The 10684-nt window shown below is 45.0% G+C and overlaps 1 protein-coding gene across 2 annotated transcripts; it reads left to right on the forward strand.

Moving 5' to 3' along the window:
• The first annotated feature begins 264 nt into the window (after positions 1 to 264).
• Positions 265 to 6591, forward strand: prmt1 (protein arginine methyltransferase 1). 2 transcript variants are annotated; one of them, XM_085785164.1, is made up of 10 exons: positions 265 to 301; positions 1851 to 1946; positions 2053 to 2208; positions 2301 to 2364; positions 2477 to 2619; positions 4372 to 4459; positions 4565 to 4680; positions 4776 to 4926; positions 6123 to 6244; positions 6331 to 6591. In XM_085785164.1, the coding sequence occupies exons 1-10, from the start codon at positions 275 to 277 to the stop codon at positions 6412 to 6414; spliced, it is 1047 nt and encodes a 348-aa protein (XP_085641290.1). In that variant the 5' UTR covers positions 265 to 274; the 3' UTR covers positions 6415 to 6591. The 2 variants fall into 2 exon arrangements, with proteins under 2 accessions (XP_085641290.1, XP_085641291.1); XM_085785165.1 differs by having other exon boundaries at positions 1860 to 1946.
• Positions 6592 to 10684: the final 4093 nt, after the last annotated feature.

Below are 10684 nucleotides of genomic sequence, written 5' to 3' on the forward strand. Positions count from 1 at the left end.
ACATATTTAGTCAGATGTATCAGAGAAAACAAAACACGTTTTTTCCAAAAGCGTAGTAGTCTTTGTAGTTTAATAAATCGAGTGATTTGAGTACATATTCCAGACAACGAAGGTACATTTTCCGACTCTCCGGAAAAACTTGAACGCGCCGGTGTAATGTGGGCGTGATGTGGGCGTGGCCATTGGCCGGTCAAATCAGAAATAAAAGCTGCCTGTCGTGGGCGGGACCAGGAAAGACTCCTGGAAGCTCGAGCAAGCCAGGCAGAAGATCGAAATGGCGGCGCCAGCAGAGAGGATGGAGGTAAGGTGTTAGTGTAGGAAATACGACGTATTGTTCCCCTCCGCCTTTGTCTCCGGTGTCACGGCTTCACTGCTCCCCGAGATTTGTTAAAAGGTGCCCGGTAGTCTCCGCGCCTCGGTCTCTGTCGGTACATACGCAGCAGGTTTCTAAGTGATGCATCCATTTTAACTTGGCTAACGTGACTCGGTGAAGCCTCCGCCGTTGGCGCTCATTCATTGAGCGGACCGAGCCGGGAGCCCGACCAAACGATTTAACTAGCATGAATTTGGCAGTCTGGGCTAGCGACTAACACCGTGACCCAAAGTTAGAGGTGTGGGCCGAAAAAAACGTCGTTAGCCGGCAGCGTCTGACGAGCCTGTGGGACCGCATGGGGACTAACGTGTTAGCTCCGGAGCTAACTAGCCGGCGGCTCTCAGGCGTGGATGCTGCCGCCTCTTCTCCGGTTTCCACCCCGGTCAGCGGGCACCGTGCTGCGGACACACACCGCACCTGACCCACGGTGGTTTCTCTATCTGACCCGAGTTAATTGGCGGCACCGGAGTGAATTCGTCGTAGTTTGTCCCAGTGTGGGTTGTGGTTGGCCGACTCAACGTCAATTAGTCGCGCAGCATGTTGACCCGGTTTAGCCGGCAAAGAGTCGTTAGTCGGTTCCGCAGGAGCCACAGGTAAGCCAGGTGATACGCAGCCATTATCTGTACACGTGGGGATTAAAATAAGTTAGTGGTGGACACGGTGCGGGTTTACACCTGGTTTGTGGCGGTTCTCAAGGAAGGCCAGGACCACAGACATGTGCTCCCATCCTTTGTGCTCGTCCAACTCTGTATACTGGACCCTGAAGTGGTCTCAGACGGACGGTACCGACCACTAAGTTACCCTGTCGCGATCACCTCAGATGCCATTTAACGGCTCCTGTTTTCATAGAGTAGATTTTTCTGTTTTTTTTTATATTAGAAGTAACTGTACACTCTGTACTGTTTCTGGTAAATTAGTTGAATTGGAAAATTGTAGTAAAGCAGAATTATTTTTATTCATTCAGTTGCTGTTGGGTGAATGGATCATATCAGGCATGTAATGTTCCCTCCACTACAGAAAATGACTCCCTCCATAGAAACCCTGCTCACACTGCCACTCATTATGTATTCATACAGCAGACAGACATCTTTATGAAGAGAGCGTTAACAGCTCTGGTTGTGATCAGCTTTAATCTGTGATGATGCACACATTTAGAAGAGAGTTAAAAAATATATATATTTGAAAACTCGTGAGTGTCCTTGTTTTCCTCAGATCTCCTCACTGGAGGTTAGTCTGAGCTAACAACCTTTTGTAAAGTGCATGTTAAAAGGTCTGGAAGGTTCTGTAGGTACTCATCTGGCACAGTAAAGTGGAAACGGTTCAGGAGGTTGAGTTGTTGGGTCTTGTCTGATCCGCAATCTGTGGTTACCCAACGTGTTAGTTAAGATGATTCGAATCGGGGACCCTGTATGGTTTCAGTTTGTTTCAGCAGGTAAAACCCAGGGCCACTAACTAACGGTGTGTGTCTTCTGTTGAGGTTTCTCAGGGGGAGAGCTCAGCCAAGCCTGCAGCTGAGGATATGACGTCAAAGGACTACTACTTTGATTCATACGCCCACTTTGGCATCCACGAGGTAATTTGTTCTCAGCCACAGAAACTGCTGTGCTTTCACATTCAAACTACACAAAGTCTGAAGTTTTAATCCTTAACCCCTCACATTGTTCTCTTTGCCGCCGTAGGAGATGCTGAAAGACGAGGTGCGCACCCTGACCTACCGAAACTCCATGTTCCACAACAAGCACCTGTTCAAGGACAAGGTGGTGCTGGACGTGGGCAGCGGGACGGGCATCCTCTGCATGTTTGCTGCTAAAGCCGGGGCCAAGAAGGTTATTGGGGTACGTGTTGAATCCGTCCGACCCGCAGTAACGGTTTTATTACATCAGCAGCGTCACAGTGACCTCACCGTTTGCCTTTTTTGTTTAAACAGATCGAGTGCAGCAGCATCTCAGACTACGCTGTAAAGATCGTCAAGGCCAACAAGCTGGATGACGGTGGGTGAACGGCCCTTGTTCTTAGTAACGCGCGCACACTGGGTGGGTTGGAGGTGAGTGTTGATGTTGAGAAGTGGCCGAACTGACCTCTGACCTGCTCTTCTGTCTCCAGTGGTGACCATTATCAAGGGGAAGGTGGAGGAGGTGGACCTGCCGGTGGAAGGAGTCGACATCATCATATCAGAGTGGATGGGTTACTGCCTCTTCTACGAGTCCATGCTCAACACAGTCATCTACGCCAGGGACAAATGGCTGGTATGTATCTGTGTGTGATGCATCTCTTTTACTGGAGGTTGGAGGTGGAGTCTGAAGTGTCTTAAACATCTGGGGCCGTATTAATCAAGCTTGTTAGAAACACTCCCAACAACAAAAAAATATTCGCAGAAAGCTGCACAAAAGTTAGCTATCAAGCATCTTACTTGCACTTTTAGCGAAGTGTAGTACTGAATCTTGTGCCATAAACAGAATTTTAGATGACGTCTAGGGCTGCAACTAGCCATTATTTTCATTATTGATTATTTAATCGATTAGTTGTTTGGTCAATTAAATGTTAAGATGTCAGTGTTTACCAAACCACAAGATGACGTCCTCAAATGTCTGGTTTTGTCCACAAACCAAAGAGAGGCTCAGTTTGTTGTCATAAAGGAACAAAGAAACCAGAAATATTAAATCCATGACATGGATGATACCCGCTCTATCCAGATGATATTGTTTGATCAACTACAAAGCCACAACGTCCTTCCTTTTGCTCCCGTCTCTCTCCCCTCAGTGCTGTCTCATACTGGCAACTTCATCACTTAAGTCTCTTAAATATCTGGGGGAGTAGGAGTGATTCTTAGACGAGGCGGTTAATAAATGGCTTTTATTCTTAACTTTGATCTTAGGACCAAACTCCACAGATTCTCAGACTAAAATGGCGCTCTGAGAAGAAGGAAAATACTTTATTCGTCTCCTGGAGGGAAATTCAGATCGTCAGCAGCTTACATAACCTAAAAGATTATTAAAGAAGACGCTTGATAAATACGACCCCTCATCTTCAGGTTGACTTGAGTGTAATCAGAGGCTGTTTCTTGGTGAAAGTCACTTTTAGGATTATCAATGTGATAGTTGAGGGTATTTGACATGGAGTTGTGTGAGGTGCTTGGCTGGTTGGCCTATTACCTACAGCAGATGAGATAGGTCAGCTCTACTTTAGAAAAGCAGCAGGAGGTGGTGGTGACACAACACACTCCAAGTGCCAGCGGAGGGAAATAAATGAGCCACTTAAGAAAAGCTTGTTCCAAAGTAAAGGTGTATGCCGCTTTTAACTTAAAGACATATTACTATCTTGATCTATGTGACTGTTCAACAACCTGAATCACTTTAATACTTAATCCAGTACCAAGACGGGAGGGCAATGATGTGTTTTTTAGAAAACTATTCTGACATAATGGGAACCCTTCATCAAGTGGTCACAGTGCATCATACTCATCCACATTGTCTCCACAGCCAGGTTAGTGCTACCCAGACCTAAGGTCCTCTGTTGGTAATAGAGTAGAACTACTGTCTCGTCAGGGTGAGACACTCCACCTGACGGCCCTGCTGCCATGTTAGAAACCAACCTGGGCAGTGAGCGAGTTCCATGAACAAGCTTACACTAAACTCATGTGTCCTGATCACATACACAGGGTTCCTATGCAAGTATGGAATTTGTTTTATACATTTCCAGGTCTGGAAAAGTATGGAAAATGGAAACTAATCTTAATAATTATCTGGGTTTGGTCTTATCTTTAGTTATTTGGGTTAATTATTTAGTATGCGCTATTGTACCTAGCTACAGTCTACAATGATTTGGTGACATAATGGCATACAAATTCAGAATAATCCAAACAAATGATTAATTGCATAATTTATTTACATTATACACATCTATTTACTCATAATTTTTTTAGTATGGAATTTTTGAAATTTCAAATGTGTAGGAAATGTAGATAGTGCTCTGAGTCTTTTCCCTCTCATCCTCAACAGAAACCAGACGGGCTCATTTTCCCCGACAGGGCCACCCTCTACGTCACTGCTATCGAAGACAGGCAGTACAAGGACTACAAAATCCACTGTGAGTAGTCTTGAGTGGGCTGTCCTCTGTGGTTCTGGGGGGGACGACAGTTGAATGAATGAATAAAGGCTGAATTGCAGTTAACTGAACGTGTGTGTCCTTCAGGGTGGGAGAACGTGTACGGTTTCGATATGTCTTGCATCAAGGAGGTGGCGATAAAGGAACCCCTGGTTGATGTGGTGGACCCCAAGCAGCTGGTCAGCAGTGCATGTCTCATCAAGGTAGGACAGACCATCGGTCCGTTGCTGTGTTTCACTGTGTGTCCTCTGCTGCAGAGGAGTGGATTCTACCCATGTCTTTGTTTTCTCTCTTCCAGGAGGTGGACATCTACACAGTGAAGGCCGAGGACCTGACCTTCACCTCCCCGTTCTGCCTGCAGGTGAAGAGGAACGACTACATCCATGCCCTGGTCACCTACTTCAACATCGAGTTCACCCGCTGTCACAAGAGGACCGGCTTCTCCACCAGTCAGTACCTCACACACACACACACGTGTAGTAGGACAGTAGAAAACGTAGGTTAGAAAAGATTCTCAGCTTTCCTGCTCCAGTGACTCATTGGTGTTGGGAACCTCTGACCACTAGATGGCGGTGTTGTGATTGAGCTCCAGCTCCACAGCACGAACAAGCAGGAGTCGTGATGGTTATGAAAGTCTGAGAGAAAAGGCACTGCAGTACTTGATTCCTTTAGCTCACACACTGAAGCTGCCACTAACTCAGCACCCGAGAACAACTCTGAGATTAGAAATGAACCGTGTTGATTGACGGGTCCTCCAAGTAGAAACTGATTCCCTTCACCTGAGGAGTCAATCTGACACTAGGAACTCAAGGTCCTGTATCTGAGGCATTCAGGGGACATAAGTAAATTGTAGCCAGTGTTGGCCATGTTGCTTTTGAAAAGTAATTGGTTAAAAGAGCTAGTTACTTCCTCAAAAAGTAATGTGGTTAATAATTGAATTACTACCAGGTAACTAATTACCAGGAAAAGTATTAGTACTTGTGTTACTTTGCTTAAATAGCTCCGGGTAAACAGCTTTTTTCCCCACTAGTTGATGGTGGGTGTGGGAGGGGGGGTGTATAACGTACACGTAATGTGTGTATTTTGTGACGGGACTTGAGTCAATTAACGGTGCATTTTGGTGTCGGTATCGGTAACAGCATTATAACAGGGGAAACGGTAGCCTAACATTTTTTGATAACTCATTACTGGAAAAAGGTACCGTAGCACCGTTGGTAACGCCATTATTCATCACTGATTGTAGCAGATGTAACAAAGTTGCATTAGTCACTCACTGCATCTCCACCACTGTTAATACTAGAACTGAATCCTAATTAGTTTTTTTGTGGTAGTTGTTGTTCAGTAGTTTTCTGGTCAAATTGAATCGTAGGCAACTGGACTTGTATTTGTCTGGGAAGACATTTCGCCTCATATCCAAGGGGCTTCATCAGTTCGTACGCAACAAGTCTCACTAGTCCGCACTAGCTAGACCACTAGCGTCTTCCCAGACCAATACAAGTCCAGTTGCCTACGATTCAATTTGCCCAGAAAAGAACAATGACCTGGATGAATAAGAATATCCATAGACTTGTTTTCAGTAGTTGTCTGAGCAGTTGTGCAGAATCAGCCTGTACTGATGCAGACTCTGCCCCCCCCCTCCCCTCAGGCCCAGAGTCCCCCTACACCCACTGGAAGCAGACCGTGTTCTACCTGGACGATTACCTGACTGTGAAGACTGGAGAGGAGATCTTCGGCACCATCAGCATGAAGCCAAACGTCAAGAACAACGTAAGTTTGAGGACGTTTGAGAGTCTGGTTGACATGTGTTCTGCTGCTGCTCCTCTCCTCACCTGACTGTTGGTTTGGTTTTGCAGAGGGACCTGGACTTCACCGTAGACATCGACTTCAAGGGCCAGCTGTGCGAGGTGTCCAAGACGTCGGAGTACAGGATGCGTTAGTGTCTCCTCCCTGTTTAGTGTGTCTAGTAGAGGACAGGTGACGTGTGACTGGGAGTCTGTTCTGTTATAGTTTGACGCTCCCCTGCAGCAACATTTTAAAGACTGTCGTTATATATTTTTTTTGTTTTCTGTTTCTTTTCTTGTTCAACAGTAACAGTATTTAAAAGTTTTCACCTTTTTTGGGGGGGTCAAAGTGCGTTGCCGTAGTGATTTCATTGTGCAGTAGTCACTCAACAGAAGAAAAAAAACGTGTTTGACCTGTGCCTGGCGTTAGTGTCCAACATCTTCCTGGGGTTTCTCCTCCCATCCTCCTGCATGTGTGAGATCCATTCAGACACGAGCTCACGTGTCGGTGTGTGATGTTACTGTCCAGTCACTTTGACCCTCAGTGTGCCCCCCCACCACCCCCACGGGGCCCAGCCTCCAGTCTATTTGTGTTAATAACAAACTGTATGTAAGTGACAGCAGACACCTTCAGCCCTGTTCAGACCAAAAATAGCCATGTATTAAAAAAATAATGTAACACAGGGTCTGTGTCGGTGTGACTGTGACGCCCCAGGTTCCAGAGCACAGACCAGGATGTGAGACCAGACCACATCCTCTCACACCCCCCCCCCAGAGTGTGTTTATTCATTTAACCAGCACAGTGTTGCTAAAGGATAAAGCCGCGTTTAACTGGCAGCAGTCAGATCCAGAACATAGACCAGGTCGACAGCATCGATCCTAATTGACTTCTAGACTTTTAACGGGTCCTCGGCCCATCAGGGGCCCCGAGACCACGACGCGGGACCGAGGGGAGCTGCAGGAGCTCGGCCCAGCTCCGGTCTGCGCCGCACACTGACGCTCGGGTCGACAACCTGCAGCACAGACCCAGACCCGTCACCGCTCCCCAGGTTCAACATCGGAGCTCCTCGGTTCCCTGTGCGCCGTGCATTGTGGGAGAATTGCGAGTCAACAGCACAGTCGGCGTACCCGCCCTGGCTGCTGTGAGTAAACTCCACGTTGTCCCGACACACTCGCGCGCTCACACCCAGGATGTAGGATGCATCTAGGACACGGCACTCCTGACCCGTAACCTGAAAGGGGGGGGGGGGCTGCTGCAGACCTGCACCTCTTTGTTGGGGCTTCATTATGTGTAACAGCTGGACCGCAGCATCCGTACCATACCAGCTTCCTTCCTCATTCGGCTTCAATCAGACCACACACCTGAATATGAAAACTGTACCTTACTGCTGGACCTGAACAGAGGGGGGGCCGGGGGGGCCAGGTCCCGAGGCCTGGTCCCAGCCGGCACCACGTCTGTCAGCTGTCCTGGAGCCTGTGTGTGTGCTCTGCAGAGAGCTCTGATTGAACACTTGATTTTTTTTTTTTGTATTTTATTTTGTTGTCTGCTGCTTTTTTTTTTTCTTTTGTTTTTGTTTTTTAAGAAAAATAAAACCAATAAACTATAAATGTAACTTTCCTTTCATTGGCTGCAGAGCTGTGTGCTTCTACACGTCTCACTGTAACACACTTCATTCAAACAACACACTTCAGAGTTACACGTATGAACCAGGAGAAGACAGAGTAGGTCTGTGACAGTGAACACACCACATGAACTGATAGAAACGGTGTTGACCAGACAGGACTGAAAGACTGGAGGGTTGATCAGGTGAACAGAAGAGGCTCAATTCATTCAATAGATTTTAGAATAAACTGCACACATTAGAGCAACTGAAGATCATTCCTGTCTCATTAGGTCCTGCAGCTGCATCTTCATCAGTCTTTGTCCATGTGACTATTATATATAGACAGAGCAGCAGCACAGAGGTGGTTCAGTGGAGTCGTGGTGGTCTGATGCTGCCATCACGACAGGAAGTCATTGTCTCACTGTGTTGACACACTTCCACCAGCAGGTGGCAGCAGCAGATAAAAAAAAGAATTGCCAACATTCTCAAAACATCATTTTGGTTACTGTGGCTACATTTAGAGAAGTCATTTTGGAAAGAAAAATAAGACTCAGTGGATATTGTGGATGTCAGCGGATTTGAATATGCAGATAGTAAGTAAATAAAGAAGTGGCTGCAGCACAACCCACCTCATCTTGACATCCTGCTCTAGATATAAGATGTTTAATGCACCAGTCCCAGGTCAGGAGTCTGACTTAAGAGGACGAGGAGGATGTATGTCATGTCCACAAAGACTTTTACAGTTTTTCTCAATTGCTAAAACACTAAACCCTGTTGTCTGAACCAAATTCTCAGTTGCTTGAACCCACTGATTGAATCAGTCACTCTTTTGGCAAAACCATCAGCACTTTTCACCTGTTTAGACACATCTTACCAACACATTTTCATTGTGATGCACCTGTGTTGTATAGCTGAGCACAGGTGGCAAAAGTCAAACACAACTAAAGCACAGGTGTCACTGGTTGAACACAACAACTCAAAATTGATCACACTTGTGGCTAATGATGTGAGGGAACATACTACTAATATGAGCCAGTTCAGGATGAAGTCCTGACCCAGTACGGAGAAATGATGCTGTGGCTGAGTAATGCACTTCTCATTTGTATATTTTTGTACTTTATTTTTACGTAGGCTTACTGCATACAAGTGCTAAATGCACTGGAGGGAGAGGAGGAGGAGAGGAAGAGGAGAAGATGAGAGACGACAGGGTGAAGGAAGAGAGGATGAGGGAGGGAGGGATGAACTGGGAAGAAAAGAGAAGAACGAAGGAAAAGGGGATGAAATGGATGTGGGGAGGGAAGGAGGAAGGTGAAAGAAAGGGAAGGAGAAGAAGTGCTAAATGCACATGTTTTTTGTTTTGCAACATGCATTTAGCCTACAGTGAACAATAAACATTTATTTCTACAGCTTCATGTGCTGAGCTTTGTGTTTTCTATTTTCTATGTAGTGTTTAGTGGCTGCTCAGCAGTGTTTTTAATTTTGATTGACTCGGGGCACGATTTGACAACATAGTTCAGTTTTGAGCACAGATTGAACTGTTTTGATGTGAAAGTTTGGTTTTGCAAGAAGAGTCTGAGGTTTTGTGAATTGAAAACTGGGGTTTGTGTTCACAGTTTAGAGAGAAGGAGAGCAGCTTTCGAGAAATGTGTCTTAGCAATCGAGAAAAACAGTAATAAAAACGGTGTAATGCTCTCACAGTGTTGTCAGCCTCATTATCTGAGTGTTCTTTGCCTTCTGCTCCACAGCGCCATCTGCTGACTGAACAGTGCATGTCCTCAATATAATGAAGCTGTGGCAAAGTTCATGCAGTTAATTGTATTAACATACAAACAACAGGTGTCTCAGACAAATGGTACCAGAGTGAGCTGAAGTGAAGGTATGAGGAGAGACAGACTATGACTATGAGCACTTTTGAATAAAAACTCTGTACTTTCTATTTCAAAAGCTTTCTTAGACTGAACAAAGATCTTAGCACAGCTTTGATCGTAATTTTTGATCATTGACTGTCAGTCAATTGTGTGATGCATAATGATTATTTTCACTTTTTGGAGCAAAAGTTAGTTAAGTTTTAGACTTGCTCACACAGCTCATTAGCCAGCAAACAGTGTACACTGAATATATGCCCCAAAGTGAAATGTCCAAACAGTAACCTGTTCAGTAATGAGGCCTAATAAACATAGGCCAGGATGCATAAATCTTCAAAATATTCACATTTTGTGAGATCAATAGACCATGATGCTTCTGCCATGTCTGGACCTGTGCCCCCTTTAGTTGCAACAACAGTTGAACAGTAGTTTGAAAGACCTTTATTACTCTAAAACAGTTGGAGTGATGGTAATGTCACATATACCTACTGAGGACAGTGATATATAACCATAAAAAATGTAATTGCCCATATATAAAAAAACAATTAATTTAAAATGTGTTTTTTTTTTTCAAGTTATAATGTGACAACGAACGCAAAATGACATTTTTAATTACCACTTTACTATGAGGAAGATGTTCAAAAGTAAAAAAAAACATAGAAATTCTGGTATAAGCCATTTGGATTTTCAATATGCCAAAAAATATTTAAATGTCATAATTAAGACACACTTGTTTTTACAACTTGGCCCCAACAAATATAATAACTCTTTTTCAGTTTTTTTTTTCTTTTCATGAAAATTCAACCTGGAGACTAGCCTGACAAGCCAGGCTATATCATTAAAATGTCTAGTCTGGCAACGACCAGTAGACCTTGGCTCAATCCAGAGGGTGGGATGAAGGCTGTCTTTCAAACTGCCTCTGCACGCAATAGGGTAGCGCTACGACCAATCAGAGCA

The sequence above is a fragment of the Trachurus japonicus genome, chromosome 8 (genome assembly GCF_045865225.1).
Source record: "Trachurus japonicus isolate A0001 chromosome 8, Traja_1.0".
Taxonomy (NCBI): domain Eukaryota; kingdom Metazoa; phylum Chordata; class Actinopteri; order Carangiformes; family Carangidae; genus Trachurus; species Trachurus japonicus.